The sequence below is a fragment of the Pituophis catenifer genome, unplaced genomic scaffold, assembly GCF_029215685.1.
Source record: "Pituophis catenifer annectens isolate HBS135680 unplaced genomic scaffold, rPitCat1.0.hap2 SCAF_4, whole genome shotgun sequence".
In the NCBI taxonomy this organism is placed as follows: Eukaryota; Metazoa; Chordata; class Lepidosauria; order Squamata; family Colubridae; genus Pituophis; species Pituophis catenifer.
Genome location: NW_027256884.1, coordinates 44,029,285 through 44,055,906, shown reverse-complemented (window position 1 = coordinate 44,055,906; position 26,622 = coordinate 44,029,285). Strand labels below are relative to the sequence as shown.

At 39.6% G+C, this 26,622-nt stretch overlaps 1 protein-coding gene across 1 annotated transcript in view; it reads right to left on the bottom strand.

Annotated features, from left to right (window-relative positions):
• Positions 1-26,622, bottom strand: part of STS (steroid sulfatase) — a 153,820-nt gene that overhangs the window by 69,695 nt on the left and 57,503 nt on the right. Inside the window, exon 6 of the mRNA XM_070943449.1 lies at positions 13,760-13,896. Coding sequence (XP_070799550.1) covers positions 13,760-13,896 — 137 coding nt within the window. The remainder of the gene's footprint in view (positions 1-13,759; positions 13,897-26,622) is intronic.

The following is a 26,622-nucleotide window of genomic DNA, read 5'->3' as shown; positions in this document are numbered from 1 at the left end:
TTGTCCGGTTGATGTCATGGCGAGAACGGCTTGGAAAATAGTGGGCTTCGCCAAGCCCTGCAAAATCCAGCCGGTAACAGCTGTCAGGAGGCCCTACAGTGTCAAAGCCGCCTTGTAGGGGCAGTGAAGAAAGGAGAAGTGCTTCGTGGACTATGAAGAACTCACGATTTTCTCATTAGGTCCAAAGCAAGTTCTCCTGAATGGCAGCAGGGACGATGGCCATTTTTGGCAGACACAAGCTGGAACAACCGGAACTATAAGGTTTGTGGTGGAGCGGTCTGTGGACAGAGCATTGAAACTGGGTGAGATAATTTCCAACTCTTATTCCAAGATTTAATTTAAGTACAAGAATTTAAAAAGATAATCTCCAAGTGTTAAGGAAGCAGTGATTAGACACACACAGAAGATTAAAGATTGAAAATTAAGAGGTGAAAGAAATGCCCAAGGGAAGCTTTAAATACAGAAAGCCTGGAAAAAATTTAAACAATTTGAAAGGTGATTTTTGGGAGAAACTGTCTTGCTTATTTGTATTTTTAAATCCCCTGGACTTATTGGATAATCAGCTGTTTTTGACATACTGTTTAATGTTGGACTTGGGAGCAGGAGAGCCATCTACTGGAAGAAGAGGAGCACTACAGCACTACAGCATTAGTACTTTTAGTGAAAGTGAGGTCCAATACACATAAAGTCTAATACATAAAATAGAAGAAAGTAAATAACATCTGGAAGGTGGCCTGACCTTGACTCTATTCTAGAAGACAATTTGGATATTTTGAAAATACCTAATGAGTTTCTTTTTCCTCTTGAAGATTTCTAAGATGAACTAAATTGCAAATAACTCATTGGCATCCTTCAGTCTCAAGAGACTATGGTATCATGCTCTGGAAAGAGGTCTTAAAACAGCATCTAGTGTGACTAAAAAGGCCAATTCGAGAGTGGCAATCCCTTCCACACTGAGGGCAGATACATTCTGTTCTCTGCCCAGCCTCCAAATTTCACTGGTTCCGGGACTGCCTCTTTGCCTCAGCCTGCCGAACAAGTGTCTTTTCGAATTGGTGAAGGCCATGCTGCGTCTTTAGCCTCCAAGATGAATGATTGGAGGTCAAGGTTTCCCAGTTGTTAATGTCCATTCCCAGGGCCTTTAGGTCCCTCTTGCAGATATCCTTATTTCACAGCTGTGGTCTTCCTCTGAGGCGCTTTCCCTGCACTAATTCTCCATACAGGAGATCTTTCGGAATCCGACCATCAGCCATTCTCACGACATGCCCCAGCCAGCGTAGATGTCGCTGTTTCAATAGTGTATACATGCTAGAAATTCCAGCACGTTCCAAGACTGCGCTATTTGGAACTTTGTCCTGCCAGGTGATGCCAAGAATTCGTCGGAGACAGCGCATATGAAAAGCGTTCAACTTTCTCTCCTGCCATGCATAGAGGGTCCAAGACTCACTGAAGTACAAGAGTGTGCTCAGGACGCAGGCTCTATAGACCTGGATCTTTGTATGTTCCATCAGCTTCTTATTAAGCCATACTATTTTTGTAAGTCTGGAAAATGTGGCCACTTTACCAATACATTTATTCAGCTCAGTAAATAACTAAACTTTATTGAAATTGGCTATTGGATTATGGATTTCAAAGATTGGAGGAACCTAGTGGATTAATTTGGATTTGGATTATTAAGATATTTGACAGAACATTCTATGAGGCAAAAAAAGAAAGGTGATAGAAGAAAAGAGAAAAGAAGAAAAGTTAAATAAGACCTTAAAATTTGGACAATTAGTAAGATATGTAATTGGAAAATCACAAGGCTGTAAACCACTAAAGAATTTTAAAGATTATAAATTTAGGAAATTTTGAGGCATAACTATGGGATTGATTAAATTTTATTAAGTTGGAGTTTTTAAATATTGAGACGTTGAAACCAAAGAGGTATACTGAGTAATCTTTATTAAATTGTTACAAAATAGATCTATAGGAGTTAAAAGAGGCAAATGAAGAAATAATTTTGATCTCAAAAACATGCATGAAACTATAAAGAACAATATGGAGACAAGGGGATTGTCTAAAGATAAAGAAATGAGTGTAGAAGTCACTCAATAATTGGGGGGGAAAGCTGAACATAATATTCAGAAATAGATGAGAAATTAGAAGAAGCAATGGAAAGAAAAAATCAAAACGAGATGCAAGAAGATAAAGATAATGAAGAGAAAGAATTAATAAGTAGGAATCAATCAAGAGCCTTGATAGTACAGTGGTTTAGTGCACCCTGTTGTTAACACAGCTGCCTGCAATTTCTGCTGGTTCGAATCTCTCCAAGGCTCAAGGTTGACTCAGCCTTCCATCCTTTCTAAGGTAGGTGAAATGAGGACCCAGTTTGTGGGGGCAATAAGCTGACTTTGTATAAAATATACAAAAGAATGAAGGCTATTGCTTAACGCATTGTAAGCCGCCCTGAGTCTCCGGAGAAGGGTGGCATATAAATCAAATTAAAAAAAAAAATCAGATAATTCCTTAAAAGCTTATAATAGAACAGAAAAAATAAGGAAAATATCTTCAAAAAAAAAAGAGAGAAAGGTTTAGAGAAAAAAAAAAAGAAAAATCTCTTTTAAAAAAAGAAAGTCTTATTGATGTGTATTCAAATAATACAGCATAAAGAGACAAAGGGCAACCTGAATGGAATGTTCAGTAGGTATAAAAATATCAAAGAGTTATAAAATCCAAGAGAGAGAAATAAAAGGGTGATTAAAAAGTCAATAAATGATGGAATTCCAAAAAGGTTATAAGATAATGGATAATGATGAAATATATTAATAAAAAGAAAAAATAGAAAATACAAATAGGGAAAATAGTAACATACATATTAACAGATAATAAAATCTATTATAATTAAAAATAAACCATGCTTAGTAGGTGGAAGTTTAGGATTAGGTAATCTAATTGTATTATTAAGATTAATAGTGTGAATTTAAAGATTAGAAATTGTGGGGATTTTGAGATATATTCCCGGGATTGATTAAATTTTGTTAATATTTGGTCCTATTAGTAGTCCTAGATATTTGGGATATTGAAATTATGGTGGAATAATGAGTAATTTTCAAAATATTAAATATTAGTAACTTAGTAGGGGATAACAAATACGTGGCACAAAGAAATGTTATTTATGTTTAAATGAATTAATGGAAAAAATGATAAAGAATTATAAAGAGAGAATGGTACTGTTGAAGTTGGAAGATCAGGATTATGCATACTTATTTGTATTATTACTGTTAGCATTGGTTAAAAAAGATTTGACCCAGTCAATACACTGTCCACATGGTGCATGGTGTGTATTATATTAAAAAATAAAAAAATATTTTTAAATATTTTTTAAAAAAGAATTTAGGCTTGTGAAAACCTTATATCCATAGTCAGCTGTGCAGTTCCTCCCAGCTGTTCAACCCATGAGCTGACCACACAAACCTGTAGTCTACTCACAAAGAGCAGCTGCCTAGAATGCAAATTAGTGATCTCACAATCTTTCCTTTTCCCAAAAAGATTGCAGTGGCCAGAATTTACCACCTGGCTGCCAATTTTTGCAACAGTATTGTCTCCACTCTTTCAAGGATGTCACCGGAAGCTCCATGACTGCGAGAAGATTCATACTTACTGATATGTTATTGAATTGGTTGGGTTTGGGGGGGGGGGTTATTTTTTTTTTAATAGAACATTTTATGTTTTACTTTGCTGCTTAGAATTTCATATATAGATGGGCAGATATATAAATGAATAACATTTCAAAAAATAGTATGCTTAACCTGAATAAGGAAAAATCTGCCAATTCCCCTCACTTGGACAATCAAATTCAGAAGGGATCTATGATGGGATCTAATAGGATTTAAGTTACAGGAACATATACTTATTGAAGAAACAAATTAACATTTCTGATAATGGAAGTTATTACCTAGATAAATAATGGGCTTTCTCTTCCTGGAGATCTTAAAGCAGAGGCTGATCAGTCATACAGGGAGCTCTATCTCTTTATTTATGTTGGTTAAGGAAGCCTACAAGGTATTTGTATCTTTATCCAAGCAACGGATGGAAACTAATCAAGGAGAGAAGCAATATAGAACTAAGGAGAAATTTCCTGCAGAACAATTAATCAGTGGAACAACTTGCCTCCAGAAGTTGTGAATGCTCCAATGTTGGAAGTTTTTAAGAAGATATTGGATAACCATTTGTCTGAAATGGTATAAGGTTTCTTGCCTGAGCAGGGAGTTGGACTAAAAGACCTCCAAGGTCCCTTCCAACTCTGTTATTCTATTCTGTTCCATTCCGTTCCGTTCCGTTCCGTTCCGTTCCGTTCCGTTCCGTTCCATTCCATTCCATTCCATTCCATTCCATTCCATTCCATTCTCTATTCGAAGTCTTGGGGCATCTTAAGTTTTATCACAGAAATAACTAGGAACTAAAGGCTTATTCATTTGATACATTAAACTGTACTCTGCAAAAGTTTATGCTACAATGAATTTTAGACAAGTCCCTTTAGGAGCCTTTTTATGCTTATGAAAGCTTAAACAATTTGTGTGCTCTGAATTTTTCTGTATTTTTTTCTGTACAGTATTTAGAAGGACAACCCTGTAGATTCCTTTGTATAAATAACCAAATAACCTGTTTGTCTGCTGAAATAGCTATACCAGAGCAGAAGCACAGAAGAATTGCTTTAGAATTCAAAAGTAGCATGGGGATTTTAGAAAACGACAAAAGAAGGATTTGAAAAGAAGGGCTATAGTTCTCAGCTCAGAGAACCAAATGAAAGCACAGGTCAGTCCATCAATGAGATTTACCAGACATAAACAAAACAAACCATTAAGTAGCAAGGAAGAGGATTTTTGCTTGTTTAACATAGAAGAACACTAGCATATATCCTATCATTAAAAAGTAGAGTTGTGCAAATTCTACACAATTTGACACATCTGAAGTCAGACACTACTGATCAGAATATTCTGAAAACTGTATTTTGAGAGTTACAGTATGTCTTAACTTCAGAATAAAACGTGTCTCTTCTGAATACTAGACAAAATGGACATGTTTAGAAGGTTTCTTGTCAATATTTTTACATAATCTTTTGATCCAAGCCACTAAAAGTAGGACAGATAAGTTTCTTAGTCTTACTGGCTGAGAAATGCATGAGGGAAAAAATGCAGGCAGAAGTGATTTTCAGCTGCTTGGTAGCTTGCCAAATAAGTATAGTTAAGAAACCAGCACTAAAAACTTTTGCTGAAGGAAAAATAGATTTTAGGAGCACTGCTTTGTATGTGCTGCCATATGCTATTTTGTATTATCTTGGCACTAAGGAAATGCAAAGTCTATGCAATGTTATTGTATGCACTGTTTGCATACTCATATTGATGTTGAGTTTTCAGGTCATCTGTTCTATTAAAGAGTATGTTGTTTTTATTGGATAGAATGTTATTGGATTTCTGTAAAATGTATCATTATGCACTATTCACTAATAAAACAGAAAACTCACAAGCCAATAGAAAACAATAACTATTCTTGTTCTTGTAATCTATTGATTGTGGTCTTTGCTGGACTTCTGTGGCCATTTAAGTAGATGAGTTGGAAGAAAATTATGCTTAAGTGATTTCCTATGAGAATTTAAACCATATTTTCATTTCAAAAGTAATCATTTCTTTTCTGTAGGACAAGTAGTAGGTATCAGACCACATGGACAAACATTCCACCTACAGTTGTGGCAAAGAACCTTTTCCCTGTTGTTCCCTGTGGTAGAAAATTAAAAATGTTCTACTGTGTTCAGAAAAACTTTTGTAAAATTGTAATTTTGTTTTGAAAGAACACAGCTTGCTTGGAACAGTCTAAAATGGTTTGTTTAACTGAAATTTGAAATAAAACACCTTTTCTATTTTGTGCTCATGTTTGCAACGTATTTAGGTTTCCAACATAGCTAAGTGAACACATAGTGTCTTTTTCTATTAAATTCACAGACTTTTACAGTGACATTAACCACTTTTCATTCTGTGATAAACACTTTGCTGATTAAATGGATAGAATTTCAGCACGGAAGAATGAAAGGCATGGGAATGCCAAACATATACATATTGTGTTGCAATTTTAGTGGCACATCAGTGTGAAACACATGATGTTAAGGCTGTTTCTCACCTCTCAGAAGATGGATAACTGCTCTGGCTGCACCCCATAATTAACAAAATCTATTAAGATTCAGTGAGAAATAGTGACTGAATAATGTGGAGCTTTGATGTGTATTACTCATTTATGGTATATAACTTATGAACAGTTTAGAACAGTAGCTTGCCTACTTAGACAAGAGTCTCCTGTATACCACATGGATAACGTTCCTCCAGGCCTTCCTGTCCTCTACCATCCTCTGGAGTCCATTTAAGCTCACGCCTATTGCTTCAGTGACTTCATCCAGCCACCTCGTTCTCTGTCATCCCTTTCTTCTATTGCCCTCAATCTTTCTCAGCATTAGGCTTTTCTCCAGTGAGTCCTTCCTTCTCATTAGGTGATGTTCTTGATACTAATTAATTAATATTGTGGGGTGGGCGGGAGGTGGCAGTTTTTGTCTCCCCCCTATTTGTTTGTTTAGAAATAAAGGGACTAAGATTCAAAGTGAAAGGGCAGGAGGAAAAATAATTTTATTGAACTGATAATAGCAATATAGAAGTCATCTTGCAGTCTGAAATCTCTGTCTTTTCCATGAGATTACAAACTTTGAAAAGTTTGGAAAACTCTGGATAGAAAGTTTTTAAACGTAGGAAAGTTTTTAAAGGTAGATAGGAAATATTTTATAGGAAGCCCATTTGATGAGGATTCTTAACATGGTTTACAGTAATTCTTTAGAGTTTCAGATAGAAATATTTCCATGCTATCAAACTATGCTAAATATTGAACCTGGGACTTTTCTGCATGAAAATCATGTGCACTATCACTGAGCACTAAATTGTTGTCAATTTAATATTCGACTTCCTCTCCGACCGCTCGCAGTTTGTGTTGGCAGGGGGGCAGAGGTCGACCTCGAGGCGTCTCGCATGGGGAGTGCCACAAGGGTCGGTCCTCTTGCCCCTTCTGTTCAACATTTATGTGAAGCCGCTGGGTGAGATCATCCGTGGTTTTGGGGTGAAGTGTCATCTGTACGCTGATGATACTCAGCTGTACATCTCTACCCCAGACCACCCCAACAATGCCCTTGATGTGATGTCTCGCTGCCTGGAGGCTGTGCGGGTCTGGATGGGGAGGAACAGGCTCAGACTCAGCCCCTCCAAGACTGAGTGGCTGTGGCTTCCGGCGTCCCAATATAGTCAGCAGGTGCCATCGCTGACTATTGGGGGTGAATCCTTGCCCCCCACGGAGAGGGCTCGCAATCTGGGTGTCCTCCTGGACGCACGGCTATCTTTAGAAGAGCATATGACAGCCGTGGTCAGGGGGGCCTTTTATCAGGTTTGCCTGATTCACCAGTTGCAGCCCTTTCTGGACCGGGACGCCTTGCGCACGGTCACTCATGCCCTTGTCACCTCCCGGCTGGACTATTGTAATGCTCTCTACATGGGGTTCCCCTTGAAGAGCACTCGGAGGCTCCAGCTGGTCCAGAATGCGGCCACGCGGGTGACACCCCTCCTGCGTGAGCTGCACTGGCTCCCAGTGGTCTTCCGGGTGCGATTCAAGGTGTTGGTCACCACCTTTAAAGCGCTCCATGGCACAGGACCCGGGTACCTTCGAGACCGACTTCTGCCACCAATAGCCTCCCGCCCGCCAATTCGCTCCCACAGAGAGGGTCTCCTTAGGGTGCCATTGGCCAAGTTATGTCGGCTGGCGACACCCAGGGGAGGGCCTTCTCTGTGGGAGCCCCAGCCCTGTGGAACGAACTGCCCCCGGAAATACGTAAGATCTCTGACCTCTGGGTATTTTGTTGTGCACTCAAGACCCTGTTGTTCCGCCAGGCTGGTCTATAGACATAACAATTTTAAATTGGGTTTTAAATTTCTGGGGTTTTAAATTTGAGCCGAATTCATTTAATAATTTTAAACTATTTTAACTGATGTTGTCTTGTATTTTAATAGGCTGTACACCGCCCTGAGTCCTTCGGGAGAAGGGCAGTATAGAAATAAAATTATTCTTATTCTTATTCTTAATGAAGAACAAGTATAGGTTGGATAGTAAATCACATAATTTCTGTAAAAGGGTTTCCACAGAAGAATAATAGATGATATTGCTATCATCACCTAAGTCACATTTTATGTATTATGATGTCATGGCACAATCAATACAGTTTTGTCATCATTGTACGTTGTAATAGATACCTATGTTTTTATGCAAAAAGTCTTAAATACTGATTGAAATGAAACCTGGAAAGAGTTCCTGAAAACTGAAGACTTACTGCTAATCAATATTGTTAAGATTAAATTTGATGAACTATTGAACTACTGTAAATCCATAAGTGGTTCACACATGTTGTGATTTATTATTTTGCCTGAAACTTCTTTGAAACTCCCAGCAGTTGGAGCCACTTGGATCCTCACACTGTGTATTATTCTAAATTAAGCCTTCTAAATGCTTAATGCTTGGTGAGAAGCTGCATGACTTTATTTTAAAGGAGTAATTAACTTTTTAAATATTAAGTACGGCCAGTTCCAAAAAAGTAACATCTTACAGTGACTTCCTAAGATCCTGAACTCAATAAGAATTTATAACTGTTAAACACATTCCTGTGTTATAGAACATTTTATTGTGTGATATTGGCCAGTATTAACATGACTTATGTTCTTACAGAAAACAAGAAAAAGAAATAAACATCTGAAAACTTAAAGGTACTGACATAATGATGGATTTATTTTCTGAGTTCAACAAGGCTTTTGAAGGAAATACTATATCAGCTAGGAATCATTGGAGTAAAAGCAAGACAAAATATCTTATGGCAAAATACTCTTAAAGTACTACATCACTGTTTCAATGTTGAGTAGAATCCCAATCAGTTTATGTGGATGTAAGCATTTTGTGCAGAACAGGTCTAAATGATCCAAAGGTGCTTTTCAAAAGGCAACTGGACTTCCTCGGTATTCCCCCCCCCCCCCGCTTAAAGACATTTTGCTTCTCGTCCAAATAACTTCTTCAGTTCTGATAAGAAGCAAAACATTTTCAAGGAAAAAACCAAGAAGGTTTAGTTGCCTTTGAAAACATCCTTTGGGCCAACCATCACCTGGATTTGAGACTCTCCACAGATAGGTCTAAGTGATGTTTATATTTTGCAAATAAGTTGCTAATTATAATCATTAATTAATATGTCTTATGGCCATTACTTAATCCAAATGTAGAATCTGAGAACACATGCAAAAAGTATATATGAAAAGAATTCATACAAATCACAACAGCTTAATATTTGCCAGTAGGATTATAAAATACCCATGAAAATTATTTTGACTGAAAAGTACTGCAAACTGATACGTCAAAGCTATGGTATTGTTCCTGTTTTGTGGAACAGGGAATGCACTTTTTAAGGAGTGAGTAGAGAAGTAGGTAAAAAGAGGTGATAGCAGGATTTTCCAAATTTACACAAGTCTAACATGATATGCGACTAAGGTGGCTTAAAGATGCTGGAGATGGTCTCTATTCCAGCAGTTCAAATCCTAGCACCGTGTGAGGGGATAGGTGCTCATCATTTGCCTCGGCTTCAGATTGACTTGCTATGTGCAAGTAGATAAATAGGTACCACTTCAGTGAGAAAAACAATGATGCTTCATGTGGTAGTACAATCCTAGCTGGTGCTAGACCTGCTGGTAAAGACTTGGACTGGCACACAGATATATGATCAAACAGGAAGGCAATATTATACAATTGGCTAAAGGTGGGGTATAGTGAATTTTCTGCCCCTGTAGCAGTTGTGCTAAAACTGGATATAGCTATCCAGTTCATGTTCTGGTGCCTCATACTAATAAACTTTGTCCAATTTTATTCCAAATTACAATCTCGATACAAAGATGACATAGGTATTATGCTGTTTATTATGTTGGCTCCATGCTGCTTCTAATGCACTAGCATTGGTGATGCAATACTTCTTGGCTAAAAGAACCATTTCTGAAAGTCAGTAAGTCAAGCTTGTGAGGAAATTTATGAATTGCCACAGAACTGACAATTGTTTTCCATTTTTAAACCATTTTAGAAGACTTGTTTCTATGAAAATTATTATCAAATTTATTTGCTGCTCATCTTGCAATTCGAAGTGAAGATGCATATATTTCTTAAATAATCTCTTTTGCCTTGATCTTGTTGCTCTTGAAATTCATAAATTGTGAATTTATGAATGAAAGTGAATGAAATTGAACTCTCTCTGTTTGCAACCAGAGCATTCCCTTTCAATTACACATCATGCTTCTGCTGCAGAGGTGAAAATCAGTTTTTGATACTTTAATATATATATATATTGTTTACTGAAAGTAATGTTGTACCTTGCTTGATAGAAATCAGAAATATATTGGAAGCTAATGTGCAGAAGGAATGAAAAGGGAATATTATCTTATGTTGCTATGGCATTTCAGCTTGATTGTTTCAAGTGCAACTTGATTTCACAGATGATTACCTCTAGAAATGAAGAGTCATTCCAATATTCCCACCGATAATACGCTATTTTGCAAAACCTGATAAATTAGCACACTTTGAGAGAAGACACTTTGTGAGGCTCTCTGTGCAATTTCTTTCTCAGTTTTATTTGTCTTCAAACTATTAATACTTACCATTAATTAATAGGAACAATCTAAAAGAAACCTAGTTCCCTTTATATTACACTGTTATCAGAAGTTGACAGTGAATTTAAATGCTGCCGATACAGGCAGATGCTGGTGAATATTTTTTCCATGTTTTGGTGTCAGGTTTCCACATATACACAAACACTGTCTTTCTTATACTAGCTGAGTATCTGACACGAAAAAAATTAATTTAGGTTCTTCAGTAATCCCATCACCCTAGTTCCCCCCACCTAAAAATCAGGTAAAGAGTTAACTAGGGTTCTCTCAAACCTGTGGAGGAATTTAGAGGATGCCCCTATTTATGATCTAACAGAATTATAAAACAAGCTACAAAATGGCAGGGAGCAGCTTCTTTGAATTTTGTTTGAAACCCAGTACAAAATAAATGTGTGGAGGGAGGAAATCCTGGTTTAAATTGTTTTCTACTTACAGCTTAGAACATTTGTTTGTGCATAACAAACCAGCTCAAATTCCAGGTTGTAATATAATCAACATCATCTAACTTCCTTGTTGTCCTCTCCTTTTATTAGAATCTTGTATCTGGTATACACATTGACATGATGTTAGTCAAGCCAGTTTCAAAAGTGTTCAATTATGTATTCACATTTTTTCAATCTCATGATTTCAGCAGATCATGAAAAAGGAAAAGTTGTTCTATATTCACTGAAACTTTTTTTTTTACTTTTATTGTATTTATAAGTTGCCACATGAAATGTACTGGGGTGTTTCTTACACGGTCTTCCTATCGCCCACAGATTCAGCCATGTATGTCTTATTCATGTCCATGAATTCTATAGTACCTCTTCCCAAAAAAGAAAAAAGGACAATGTCCTTCCACATACAATAGCATTTTCTTTGGAGGAAAAGAAATTGGATCACTCCTGTGTTGCAGAGTGGATAGGATTAAGACACAGTAAATTTATGATCACGATTAGAACCTGTGCCAGCAGAGCAGGCATGCTTCGGGACCCATTGTCTATCTCTCTTTCTTTGTCTCTCCCTCTCTCCTTCTTTCTCCCTCTCTTTCCCTCTCTCTTTCTGTCTCTCTCTCTGTCTGCCTCTTTCTTTGTCTCTCTCCCTTCTTTCTCTCTCTCTCGCTTTCTCTCTCCTTCTCTCTTCCCCTCTCTCTCCCCCTCTTTCTCTTTCTTTCTTTCTCTCTCCTTCTCTTTCTTTTTCTTTTCTCTCTTTCTTTCTTTTTCTTTCTCTCTCTCCCTCTTTCTTTCTCTTTCCCTCTCTCTCTTTCCTTCTCTCCCTCCCTCCCTCCCTCTCTCTTTCTCTCTCTTTCTCCCTCTGTTTTTCTCTCTTCCTCTCTGTCTCTCTCTGTCTATCTCTATCTATCTATCTTCTTGAGGCGGGGAAGGTGAAAAACAGGCCGTTTTTGCCTGGGTTTTTTTGCCTCCTCCCCTCCCCTCAAACATTCTGCAGGCTAAAACCAGGCAAAAACGGGCTATTTTTCCCTGTTTTTTGCCTCCTTTCACATACACCCCACCTCCAGAAGCATTCTGCAGGCCAAAATTGTTGAGCTTACCTTTCGGTTCCAGCCCACAGGGCTCCCGAAGGCAAGTCCTGCGCTCTGCTGAAGGGTGGGCGGGGCAACCTGGTGGTGCTCCATGGGCTGGATTAATTGCTTCAGCAGGCCGCATGTGGCCCACGGGCCGTAGTTTGAGGACCCATGGTCCAGGAGAAGGGTCTTCTCTACCGTAGCTTCTGTTCTTTGGAACATCTTACCTTCTGATATATAATTGTCTCCCACCCTTCTGACCTTCTGCAGGGGGAAGCAGCACACCTAACAAGGAAAGCATCACTTTGGATGTGATTGATGAATTAAGAGGTAATCCCACTTTCCCCACTGCATTCTGTTCCCTGCCTGCCCATCTTTTAACTATAATTTTATCTTGATTGGGATTTCTATTTTTATTGTTTTAGAGATATTTATTTGTTAGGATTTTAATGTTTGAATGCTGAAAGCTGCTCAGAGTCATTTCATTTCAAGAAGGACAACAAATGGATTAAATAAATAAATAACATGATTAGATTTTTTTTTTTAAAAAAAACACGCCACTGTCACCACTGCATGTCTCTTTCCCTATTCTTACTAATGAGCTATGATATATTGCCCTAATACTCTGCTGATACAATGTTCCTCACATTGTGTGAAGAGGAATGAAAAATCATTTCATCAAGTATCATTTTGAGAGAAAGTCATAATATACTCTGAATGTTTAAACACATGCCATACAGTGGTGAACACTTCTTCCTTATGGCTACATTTAATTTTATCTTTTAGTCCAAATGTTTTTTTTTCTATTGCCGCACTATAAATTCTTGTTACTTTCTAAAATAGCTTTACAAAATAATTAATATCAATTAAGAACATAATTCAGTTCAGAATAAGAAAAACACGCACTTGCTTTAACAATCATTTTCCAATTACCTAAGATTGCACCGAAGATTAAGTTTTCAGAAAAAAACCTGCATCTCAGCAGATATATTCCTGAAAGACTGATTTGAAATAATAACTTTTATCTTTATATATCCAAATAAACCCTGTATAAGGCTCAGTTTCTAAAGTACAGGTATTCTTCGATTTACAACAGTTCATTTAGTAACTGCTCAATGTTACAACGATACTAAAAAAAGGGACTTAAGACTGTTTTTCACACTAATGACCATTGCAGCATATCCATGGTCATGTAATTAAAATTCAGATGCTTGGCAACTGACTCATATTTATGATGGTTGCAGTGTCTCGGGGTCATATGATCCAAGCAAGCAAAGTGAATGGGGGAGCCAGATTCACATAACAACCATGTTACTAACTTAACAATTGCAGTGATTCACTTAACAAAAGTGCAAGAACAGTTATAAAGTGGGCAAAACTCACTTAACAAAATTTTCACTTAGCAACATAAATTGTGGGCTCAATATGGTCGTAAATCAAGGACTTACCTGTAACATTATTCCAAGACAGGTAAGACTTTTGAATGATCAGACAACATACATACCTACACTCCAGTCCATTTCTTCCACAGCATCCCCATATATGCCATGCTTGCTCTTTCCTCTAAAAGCTAGTGATGCATAAAGAGCTGTATGGACTTGAGGGTATGATAGGAATAGGAGAAATGGTTTATCAATATTCCTGAAATAGAGAATATAAATCAGAATGCTAGGGAATGCATAATATATTACCATTTTCATATAAATTCTTTCTTGATCACATGATTTATTCAGTATTTATTTATTTATTTATTTATTTATTTATTTATTTATTTATTATATTTATATACCGCCCTTCTCCTGAAGGACTCAGGGCGGTGAACAGCCAAGATCAAATACATAAATATAAAAGTTAAAAGCAATTTAAAACCAGATTAAATACTTTGGCCCACAATTAAAAACATCCCATTAAAATCCAATTTAAAATTTAAAACCATTAAAATTAGGCTAGCCCGGCTTGCTGGAATAACAAAGTCTTCAGGGCGCGGCGGAAGGTATGGAAGTCCAGGATCCTCTGTACCTCCAGGGGCAGCTCGTTCCAGAGGGCAGGAGCCCCCCACTGAGAAGGCTCTCCCCCGGGGGGTCGCCAGTCGACATTGTCTGACCGACGGCACCCCAAGGAGCCCTGCTCTGTGGGAGTGTACTGGCCAGTGGGAGGCTCTCAGTAGCAGAAGGCGGTCCCGTAAGTACCCAGGTCCTAAGCCATGGAGCGCTTTAAAGATGTTAATCAACACCTTGAATCGCACCCAGAAGACCACTGGGAGCCAATGCAGCTTGCGCAGGAGAGGTGTTACATGGGAGCGCCCCGCCACTCCCATAATCACCCGCGCGGCCGCATTTTGGACCAGCTGGAGCCTCCAGATGCTCTTCAAGGGGAGCCCCATGTAGAGAGCATTGCAGTAGTCCAACCGGGACTACATTATTACATTATTACTACAGTAATAATTCCTTCAAATGTTTTGGAAGTATCTTACATGTTTCCAGCCAATCTAACATTCAGGAATTTTACCAGTTAATCTGAGGTTGCCAGATTGAGAAAATCTTGGTAACCTACCAAACAGAAATCAGGATGGCAATTCAAGTAAGTTCTTAGAATGCTTGTTATTTCCATTTATTTTAAAGCAATAAAATAGAGAAGTTGTGCTCAAAATCTATCAACATTTTAAAGTGAAATTTAATATGAAAAGGATACATTAGGACATTTTTATTATCTCAGTGAAGGACAGTCTGACCCATACAATATAATAGTATAATAAGATGGCATAAAATGGATTAATAAACTACTATAGGAATAATAAAAAGTAAAGAAGAAAACTAGTGGATCAACCATATTGGACTTAATTCTCAATAACAGAAATGAAATGATAGAAGATGTTGAAGCTACAGGAACCTTGTGGGGGAATGATCATGAAACATTGGAATTCAACATAATGCAAGCACAAGCAAGAGAACAAAGTCAAATTAGAGTCTTGGATTTTAACAGAACCAATTTAAGTAAACTTAGAGATAATTTGGAAAGGATTCCATGGATGAAAATTTTCAAGGGGAAAACAATCCAAGAAGCTTAAGAAATTTTGAAAAGTGAGATTATGAAAGCCCAGTCTAGCACAATACCAATGAAGAAGAAAAATAACAGCTCTCAAAAGAAACCAGCAAGGATGACAAATAACTCTCTAATAAATTGAAAGGCAAGAAGGACAAGTAAAAAAAGTGGAAAGAGGGGCACATAACTAAGGCAGAATATCAGCAAATAGCATGAGCCTACAAAGATGAAGTCAGGAAACCTAAGGCTCAAAATGAACTAAGTCTTGTGACAAAAGTCAAAAATAACAACCACAACAAAAAGTTTCTTTCAACATGTAAAAAACAAGAAAAAAGACAAGGAAACTATTTGTCCATTAATGGAAGAAAATGGCAAGAAGGTGACGAGCAACAGGGAGAAAGTAGAACTGCTTAATTCATTTCTTGCATCTGTCTTTACACAAGAGGAAAAAACAGTCCAACCTATCAAAAGCAGTACTGTAAAAAAAAAAAAAGACTAAGTATACCAGTTAAAAACAGCAAAAAAACAGTAAGAGTGCACCTGTCACCCTAGATGAGTTCAAATCACCAGGACCAGATGGATTGCACCCCAAGGTTCTGAAGGAACTGGCAGATGTGATCACAGAACCACTGAACTATATATTTCAATGATCCTGAAGCACTAGGAAACTACCGGAGGACTGGAAAAGAGCTGATGTAGTTCCCATCTTTGAAAAAGGAAAAAAAAGTGCAGAGCAAGTCAGCCTTGACAATGGGTTTTTCTTGATTACCAGAGGACTGGAAAAGGGTCCCCATCTTCAAAAAAGAGAAAAAAGCTGGATCCAGGAAAGTACAGACCAGTGGGCTACCCCAAGGCACTGTCTTTGGCCCAGTACTCTTCAACATCTTCATCCAATGATTTGGATGAGGGGAGAGATGGGGAACTTATCAAATTTGCAGATGACACCAAGCTGGCAGTAACAGCCAACACTCCAGAAAATAGGCTTAAGATACAGAAGGATCTTGAGACACTTGAACATTCGGTGCTATCTAACAAAATAAAATTCAGTGGTGAAAAAAGAAAGATTCTTCACTGAGGCAAGAAAAACCAAATGCACAGGTATTGTTATGTATGTATCTATTTTGTGCGGGAAATTCAAATGTATAGTGAATCCTGATTGGTTCTTGGTCACCTCGGAAAAGTATATAAAGAGGGCTGCTGCCTGTGTGCTTTTGCTGAAGTCTCACCCTGAATTAAAGAGCTGTTGTTATTAGCCTGCTTGTGCCTCTCGTTATTCCCACGGTACAACATTGGCAACGAAGGTGGGATTGAGGACACAAGAGGTTTTTCAAAAGAGCTTGGAGTTTCAGCCAGGGTGACTAGAGAACACGGAGACACGGCATGTCTGCCTACGTTCCGCCAAAACCCTTCGACCCGACCGAAGTGGGGATCATATCTGACCAGGTTCGAGTGCTCACTGGAAGCGAGCGAAATGCAAGGGCTCTCTGCGAACAGAAAAAGGGCTCTGTTCTTAAGCCACTGCGGGCCAGACGTATTCGAGATGGCCGAATCCCTCTGCGAGCCAACCCCAGTACAGACGGTTCCCTGGGACGTCCTTCAGGCTAACCTGAAAGCCCACTACGCTCCAGTTCCGTCTAAATTCGTCCAGCGCTACAAACTCCGACAACGAGTTCAAAAAGAAGGAGAGCCGGTCAGTGCTTATGTGGCCGCGCTTTGAAAAGCCGCAACGCATTGTGACTACAGAGACTTAGACGACGCATTGCTTGAACAACTGATTTGCGGGGTTCGAGATACCCGGTTACAAAGGCGTCTTCTAGCCAAGCCAGACCTCACGCTAGCCGGTGCGCTAGACGAAGCCCGAGCACACGAAGCATCAACGAAAGCTTCGGAAGCGCTGCAGCGACCCAGTCCAAGCAAAGACGGGCCGAAAACAGCCCCCGTCCACAGAGAAGAGGTGCAAACTAGCACAGAGGAAGAGTCGGACGAGGACGTCTTCCATACAGAAAAAAAATTGAGCGAACAAAGCCACCGCCACGAGAACTGCCCCAGCTGTGGCGGGGATCACGAGAGACATTCGTGTAAATACAGAGAAGCCATTTGCAGGCGTTGCGACAGGAAAGGCCACCTAGCACGAGTTTGCAGAGCTCAATTTCCGCGTAGTCGAAAGTCACGTGACTACCGCGACCAACCAGAACCAGCTCGTTCAAAACAGCCAATCAAAGATGACGGCGAGAGAAAACGGCACAAACCTCAAAAGCGGGAGACCTACAGCACAAGAATTGGCCAAGCCAGCACAACAGACGATGAGAAAGTCTACACGAAAGTAGAAATTGATGGCAAATCGTGCGAAATGGAAATCGATACCAGGTCTACGTTATTGATCATGTCCTGGTCAACACTCAAGGCACTCCTGCCCCAACTTCAGAAGAACCAGCTGTCCCGTCAGAAAATCCGCCTACTAGACTACCAGGGAAACCGAGTTCCCGTTGAAGGCATGGGCACGTTCCGGGTCACCTATGGCGAGTTCCAGAAAGAGCTGCCCCTGACCGTCGTTAGCAAGCCTCTACCAAGTTTACTGGGCATGAAATGGTTCCGGGCCCTCAGCATGGGTTTCACGGGCATTCACAGCATCAGTGGACAATCACTTAAAGAAACCCTGCTCCATGAGTTTCGGGACGTTTTCGAAGAGACTCTAGGCAAGTACGTGGGGACCCCTATATCCTTTAATTTAGACCCCAACGTAGCGCCAATTAGACTGAAAGGAAGACGAGTTCCATTTGCTTTAAAGCCCAAAATTGATGCGGAGCTCGACAAGCTCATTAAGCAAGGGGTGCTTGTTCCCGTAGATCACGCTAAGTGGGAAACCCCAATAGTCATGCCAGTCAAATCGGATGTCTCAATTAGAATTTGCGCCGACTATAAATGTTTGATTAACAAGGCGTTGCAGCAGAGTGCCTATCCGGTTCCGATAGTCTACCATCTACTACATTCCCTGGGGCCTGGCAAGCTATTCACAAAACTAGACCTTGTGCAGGCGTACCAGCAACTGCCGGTAGATGACGCTACGGCAGAATCACAGACAATAGTAACTCACAGAGGTGCCTTTAAATGCACCAGGCTTCAGTTTGTGGTCAGCACCGCCTCAGGACTCTTTCAAAGTACAATGGAGCGCCTTCTGCAAGGCCTCCCAGGTGTCGTCCCGTATTTCGACGATGTTTTGATTAGTGGCCAAGACGAGACTCAGTTAGGCCAGAGAGTTAGACAAGTCCTAACGAGGTTCAGAGAAGTGGGACTTAAACTCAAGTGAACAAAATGCAAGATAGCAGTTCCATCAGTGGAATTCTTAGGCTACAGAATTGACGGCACGGGCATTCACCCCACAGAAAACAAAGTTAGGGCCATCCAAAGCGCACCCACCCCCAAATCAAAATCCGAACTGCAGGCTTTCCTGGGCCTCCTCAATTTTTATACGATGTTCCTGAAACACAAAGCCACCGTTGCGGAGCCTCTGCACAGGCTCCTTGGAAAAAACATTCCGTGGGTTCGGGGCAAGCGAGAAGCGGCTGCATTCAACGCAGTAAAGAGACTTTTGTCTGAGGACAGTTTCCTCATCCAATACAATTCCGAACTACCTCTAGTATTGGTCTGTGACGCTTCCCCATTTGGTGTAGGCGCGGTTCTAAGCCATAGACTGCCAAATGGGTTAGAGGCACCCATCGCCTATTACTCTCGCACGTTGTCTAGTGCTGAAAGAAACTATAGCCAACTAGATAGGGAGGCACTAGCGGCTGTAGCGGGGGAAAAAAATTTCACGAGTATTTGTTTGGCTGCAATTTTGAACTTATTACGGACCACCAGCCTCTTTTGGGCCTTCTGGCTGGAGATAAACCGACCCCGGCCGCTCTCTCCCCCCGGATGACCAGATGGTCCATTTTCTTAGCCACGTACTCGTACAGACTGCTCCACCGGCCGGGCAAAACTTTAGGACATGCTGATGCCCTCAGCCGATGCCCTTTGCCCGAACTATTGGACAACCCGACCCCGGAAGCCCCGGTTTTACTGCTTGACGTTGTTTCCCCGGGCCCCATTTCTTCAAACGAGGTGGCGAGGGTTTCTGCCAGAGACTCTGTGTTGCGCACTGTAATGGGCTGGGTAACGAGGGGTTGGCCTACCAAGGTGGACGGTGGTGACTTTCAATTGTACTTTAACAAAAAAAATGAACTGTCAATGTTGGGGCGTTGCTTGTTGTGGGGAGACAGGGTGGTCATTCCTTCACGGTTAAGGCACAGAGTTCTGGAAATGTTGCATGAGGGACACCCTGGTATTGTTCGCATGAAAGGCCTACCTCGTAGTTATGTTTGGTGGCCACATCTTGACCAAGATGTCAATGAGTGGGTAGGGAAGTGCAGGCCCTGCCAGGAGTCCCGCCCAGATCCGCCCATAGCTCCCGTTCGCAAATGGGAAAAACCAAAAGGACCATGGGGGAGGATTCACATTGATTTCGCTGGCCTGTTCCACGGCCAGAACTTTCTCATTATTGTAGATGCATATTCTAAGTGGCTCGAAATTGCCCTAATGCCATCTACCACTTCTGAGGCCGTAATCAAAGTACTCAGAAAACTATTCATAACACACGGGTTGCCGGACACCCTGGTATCCGACAATGGGCCCCAATTCACGGCGACTCAATTTGAGGGTTTCCTAGCCGAATTAGGCATAAGACATACATTATCAGCTCCTTTTCATCCAGCTTCGAATGGCCTTGCAGAGAGATTTGTAAGAACGGCCAAAGAAGCCCTTTCCAGGCTCAATGCAGGGGACTGGCAGGCTAGAATAGATGAGTTTTTAGCTGTACAGCACGCCACCCCGTGCCCGAACTCGGGCCACAGCCCAGCCGAGCTCTTAATGGGCCGAAAACTAAGATGCATCCTCGATCGCCTGCATCCCAATTACTCCCCCGATAGCTTCAAGGGGGAAGGGGGAGGACTAAGACAATTCCAAGTAGGAACACCAGTTTTCGCTAGAAGTTACACCAATGGACCCTTATGGGTAGAGGGAATCATCGTGGGAATTACCGGACCAAAGTCATATACAGTCGATATAGGGCATGGTAAAATCTGGAGAAGGCATATAGATCAATTGCGTAAACGTTTACAAAACGAAAACTCATGTCCTAACTTTCAAGGTCTTCCTGACATAGCTACCTCAAGCCCGAGTAAGCCGGAATACTTATCTGGCAACCCTGAGTTCCAGCGCCACCCCAGCGACCTGACACTCCCAGCCGGGAATAGCCACACCTCCGGAGAAATCCAGGAGGTTCCATTGGCGGAGCTGGGAGAGACGGGAGGTCCCTCCAACCGGCTCGATGCCTCGCCAACAACTGAACTGCGCAGGTCAACCAGGATTAAGACACGCCCTGGTCACCTGCGTGATTTTGTATGTAAATATGTAAATAGATAGAATAAGTGCCTTCTGGGAGTGGAGGAGTGTTATGTATGTATCTATTTTGTGCGGGAAATTCAAATGTATAGTGAATTCTAATTGGTTCTTGGTCACCTCAGAAAAGTATATAAAGAGGGCTGCTGCCTGTGTGCTTTTGCTGAAGTCTCACCCTGAATTAAAGAGCTGTTGTTACTAGCCTGCTTGTGCCTCTCGTTATTCCCGCGTTACAACAGGTATAGTATAGATCAGTGGTTCCCAACATGGGGCCCACGCCCCACAGGAGGGCAATTTGATTTTTAATGAGGGCAATTTGAAAATGAGCGATTAACTGAATTTTTGAAAGCCCGCTAATTGTTCTTATATATTTGTGATGAAACAGCTGTGTTTCATTTACCTATTGTTGTCTTTGTTAAAGTTCATTTCCTAGGTTTGAAGAAAAAAATTCAATTTTCTCCACAATTGTTTCTATTGGGTATAGCTAAGGGTTTTACAGTGGACGAAACTGTCACAAGTAAATGCCTTATTCTCCATTATGTAAATAGTATATGAACGGGATATCAGGGGTTAATTTATTCTTCACTTCTTAATGTATTCATACTTCACCACTCCCATATCTAGCTCCACCCATTGTATATATAAGGAGCTGCACGCATTCCTTCCTTGCTTCTATCTGTGAATATTCAGTGAATATAGAATGCCTTATGTAAATAAAGAGAGATATATATTTGAACTCTTAATTCTCAAATGATTTATTGAGTCTGATCCTGAAAATATCGCAACAAGCTGGTAGCAGAGGATGGTTGAATTGACTCAATAAAAACTTAAATATGTCTAAGAGAGATAGGCCCAACACCAGGGCATACAGCAAAGAAATGGAAACGGATCAAGAAATAATCGATGAGTCCACAAATGCAATTTCGAGAGAATCTGAAGAATACACCACAGAAGACGAAGAAATAATAAATGAAAATGATGACCAAGAGGAAAACAAAATAGAAAACAACGAACTCAGGTCAGAGATATTAAAACTTTTAAAAAGCCAAAAAAACGATGAAAGCCTCATCGCGAACCTCCAAGATATGCTAAAAAACAGCGGAGCAGCGAGAGAGAAGCACATCGCTACTGAAAAGCCAAAAGATTCAAAAATAGTGAGTGATACGCTTACAGACAAAAACGCAGTGAAGAAGAAAAACGGTGATCCCGCGCAAAATTTCGAATGGCAGCCATCTTGGTTTCAACAGACCTCCAAGGTGAGCGAAGCAGAGCCAATCTGAAAACTTGATTCAAAATTTCTGGCGCGAAAGACATTACTAGATAAAGAAAATGAAAAAGAAAAGTCCCATACCTCAGAAGAATCAGAATCAGAAAGTGAAGGTGATTCAACAGACACACAAATAAAGTCAGCAATGAAAACGCTTTTTGCTGCATTTGGACCGAAACTGAAGATTACTAAAAAACCAACTAGAAAGCAAGCAAGCAAGCCAACGCCTCAAAATCTACCCGCTCCCATCCAGACGACGAGAGCACCAACACCTGAACCCAGAGAGCCCTGCAGATACCACCCCACACCACAGATCGATCCAAGGACCAACGCTCTCAACAGAAGAAAACGAACAACCGCTATCATCAGGACTCCCAAGATCGAGCCGGAGACCGATTCATCTGAGGAGGAGCAGAGCGAGCGAGCCGCAGCGACGAGAACCTCTCACGATGACTCCAGGAATGAAATGAGCAACGCGCATGCGCAGGACTACGCAGACGGCCCAGGAAGACATGAGATGCTGAGAGGATCATGCAGACTCGTTGCGAGCATTCCCACGCCGTTTTGCAATTTCCAGCATTTACGAGACCACGGACTACCGCCGGTTGTAAGTAATGGACACAATAATGTTGGAAACTTACCCAGTGACTTCCCAAAGCTGAGAATAGATGGCATTAATTTGCAAGAATGGTATCAGCAGCTCCAGGTTGTCTTTATGAAGGAAAACTTACTGTTTTTTATCACTAATCCCCCAAAAAGACCTTGGACTCTAAAGTTAGATTGCTTACACCATAGAGCATTTTTCTTATTAATTTCCAGTGTATCTCCTGCAATGTATCACAGCATTAAGCAAAATCTGACTGTCTCAGAAATTATTCAATGCATGTTCAATTTGTTTCACAGTGATAGTGTAGCTACTACCACAAGAATGTCTAAAGATTTCTTCTCTTCTAGGATAAAACCAGGGGTTTCCATAAGTGAACATTTAATATCTTTAAACAAAATTAGAGCAGAACTGCATTTAAGGGGGGAGGTGATTTCAGACCAAACGATGAAAAGTGTTATCATCAACTCACTTGACCCATCATGGGATAATTATATGTCACATTTAGACACAATCAATCTAGGATACTTATCCATAGAAAGTCTATCCAATAAGTTAATAGCTGAAGACAATTCAAGGAGGAGTCGCTCTAACAACCACATAGAACACAAACCATATAGAAAGGTAGCTTTTCAAGAAAGATATCATGAAACATTTAGATGCCACAACTGTGGGTCCAAAGAACACAATAGGAGGGATTGCCCTAAAATTTCAAAAGAAAGACATAGGTCAGAATATAGAAATAAATACAACAACAGACAGTCTTCCATTGATAGACATAGGTATAGAAGTCCACCCAATTATAAAGAACATAGAGGGGGCAGAGATAATTCAAAGGATAGAAAATCTGGTTCACTGAATGGACTAAACAAACAAGACAACACTAACATACAACAAACAGAGAACAATAATTGGCTTATTGATTCTGGAGCAACTAATCATACTACGAATAATAGAAGTATATTGTCTTCATTTGTAGAGGATAAATTTGTAATAAAAGTAGCTAACCAAGAAAAAGTCCAAGTAATAGGTAGAGGGAATGTAACCTTACCTGGCCTAGGAAAAATAGAGGGGGTATTACTAATACCTGAAATACCTCATAACATACTTAGTGCCATAAAACTAAGCAGAGATTCTGATATTAACATTGTGTTTTCAAAAGGAAAAGCTACATTGGAGAAAAATAAAATAGATATAGGTACAGTAATAATCAAAGGAGGCCTACCTTATTTAATAACAAAGGAAAAATGGTTACACAACATTGATTCAAATATGGAAGATTGTGTTGAAATAGATAATGGAAACATTAGTAACAGTGACAATGATGAATGTAAAGTAACTCATAATCACAAAGATACACATAATGAAAAAAAACCAAAAATAGATAAGCCAATTCACGATGAGTGTGCTCATGTTTTACATAGGAAGTTAGGACATGCCAGTTTTCCTGTAGTACAAAAGATGACTGAACACGCAGAAGGTGTTAAAATAAAAAATTGTGAAAACTATTTGGAATGCTCAGTATGTAAGTCTACAAAGCTTAAAACTAGTCCCAGGCCTAGAAAATCAACAAGGTCAACCAACAAAATTTTTGATTTGGTACACATGGACCTGGTTGGTCCACTAACACCATCAATCACTTATAAAAAACGTTACTTTCTAACCATTGTGGATGATTATAGTCGTTATGGATTTGTTTACACATTAAAACATAAAGATGAAACTTTTCAGAAATTTAAAGAGTTTTACAAACGCATAGAAACACAGCACAATATTAAAATAAAACAAATCATGACAGATAGGGGATGTGAATTCATGTCTAAGGAATTCTCCCAATGGCTGAAGGACAAAGGAATGTTACATTACACATCTAGCCCATTTTCCGCATTCCAGAACGGAGTTGTAGAGAGAAAGAACTCAACATTACAAACCATGATTAGATGCACATTAGAAGATGCTGGCTTAAGCAAACAATTCTGGTCAGAAGCCCTACAATATTCCAATTACACACAAAATAGAACTTGGTCCAGCATTGTAAATAAGACACCATATGAAGTAATGTATAATAGGAAACCAAAATTAGCACACATGCACATATTTGGAGTCACTGCAGACGTACACATACCTAAACAATTGAGGCGAAAAGGGGAAAACGTGTCTAGAAGACTTAGATTTATGGGATATGAGACAGGTACAAAAGGATACAGATTCATCGATAATAATAACAAATTTATAGTTTCCAGAACGGCTGTGTTCCATGAACAGGCCAACTGGTCTAAAATACATCTTAATGAAATATTCCCAAGCACCAACACAGGTACCAAACTCCAAGAGAAAAGAGCTATAGAAGAGCAAAATGACAACAAGCATAGAAACAAAACCAAAACATGGACAAACAGTCAACACAAAATAAAGACAGATTCATTAACAAAAAAGGAAGCAAGATATTTACATGATAATGATAGTAAGGCTGAAAAAAACAATCAGAAATACCAGAAATCAAATGCCAAATAAGTACAAGGATTATATAATGCATATGAATGGAGAACCAACAACACCTAATACATATGAGGAAGTGTTAAAACTTCCTCCTAAAGAAAAAGAAAAATGGGAATCAGCAATGACTAAAGAGATGGAAAGTTTACGAGGGTTAAATGTATTTACACCTGCAACTGCACCAAAGGACAAAACTATTATTGGCACTAGGTGGATATATAAAATTAAAAATTTAGAGGGAGGCAATACTCTATACAAAGCTAGATTAGTTGCACAAGGTTATGCGCAGAAATATCCCGAGGATTATACTGACACATACTCCCCCACAGTAAGAACTGAGAGTGTCAAAACAGCTCTAGTTATAGCATCAGCACTCAATCTCGATGTGTTCCAATATGACATACAGACTGCGTATTTACACGCAAAATTAGATAAGGAAATATATGTAAGAGCACCTCACAGTCAATACACAAACAAAAATGAGACTTGGTTATTAAACAAAAGTTTATACGGGTTAAAACAATCTGGTAAACGATGGTATGATTGTTTAGTAAAAGTGCTTAAAACTATGGATTTCAGTGCCACTACTGCTGATAACTGTTTCTTTGTAAAAAAAGGTGATGATTCCATAGAATTTGTATTGATCTATGTGGATGACATTTTGTACATAGGTAAACATAAAGAAAGAAGAGAAACATTTGTAACAAAGCTAAATGAACATTTCTCACTGAAATCTTTAGGCAAAGTAAATAAGTATCTTGGTGTTCAAATTAGTAAAACTAGAAGAGGATTCAAGCTTTCCCAGAGAGATAAGATCATAGAGCTCTTGAATAAATGTAATTTAAGCGATGCTAAACCCTGTGACACTCCTATGCAGACTGACTTTCTAAAGAATGCAGACGAATCATCCCCTGAATTCAAAGATAATACATTCTATAGATCAATCATAGGTTCCCTTCTTTACATTTCCAATTGGACTAGACCTGATATCGCTTTGCCCCTCAATTTATTGTCCAGACATGTAAGCAAACCAACAATGTACCATTGGGAAGCTGTCAAAAGGATATTAAGATATTTAAAGAATACCTTAGATTTTTGTTTGATATTGGAGCCTAATAATGTCAAGGAGCCAAGCCTCACATGTTACGCCGATGCGGATTGGGCTGGCGACACTTCATGTAGAAAAAGTACATCTGGTTGTATATTCCTTCTTAACGGTTGTCCAGTTTACTGGTACACTGGCAAACAAGATTTAGTGGCCACTTCAACAACAGAAGCAGAATATGTTTGTCTATCTAAAGCTGCAAATAACCTTGTATGGTTTAATGACTTAATTTCTGACATTTGGAAAAAACCCACTTTGCCTTTTATCATGCATGAAGATAACAAAGCTGCTATCGAAATATCTAGATCTGACGCCATTGGACAAAGGTCCAGACATATAGACATAAAATTTAAACATGTGAGACAGTTATCTCAGGATGGATTTATTAAAGCAGTGCATTGTGAGACATCAGAACAA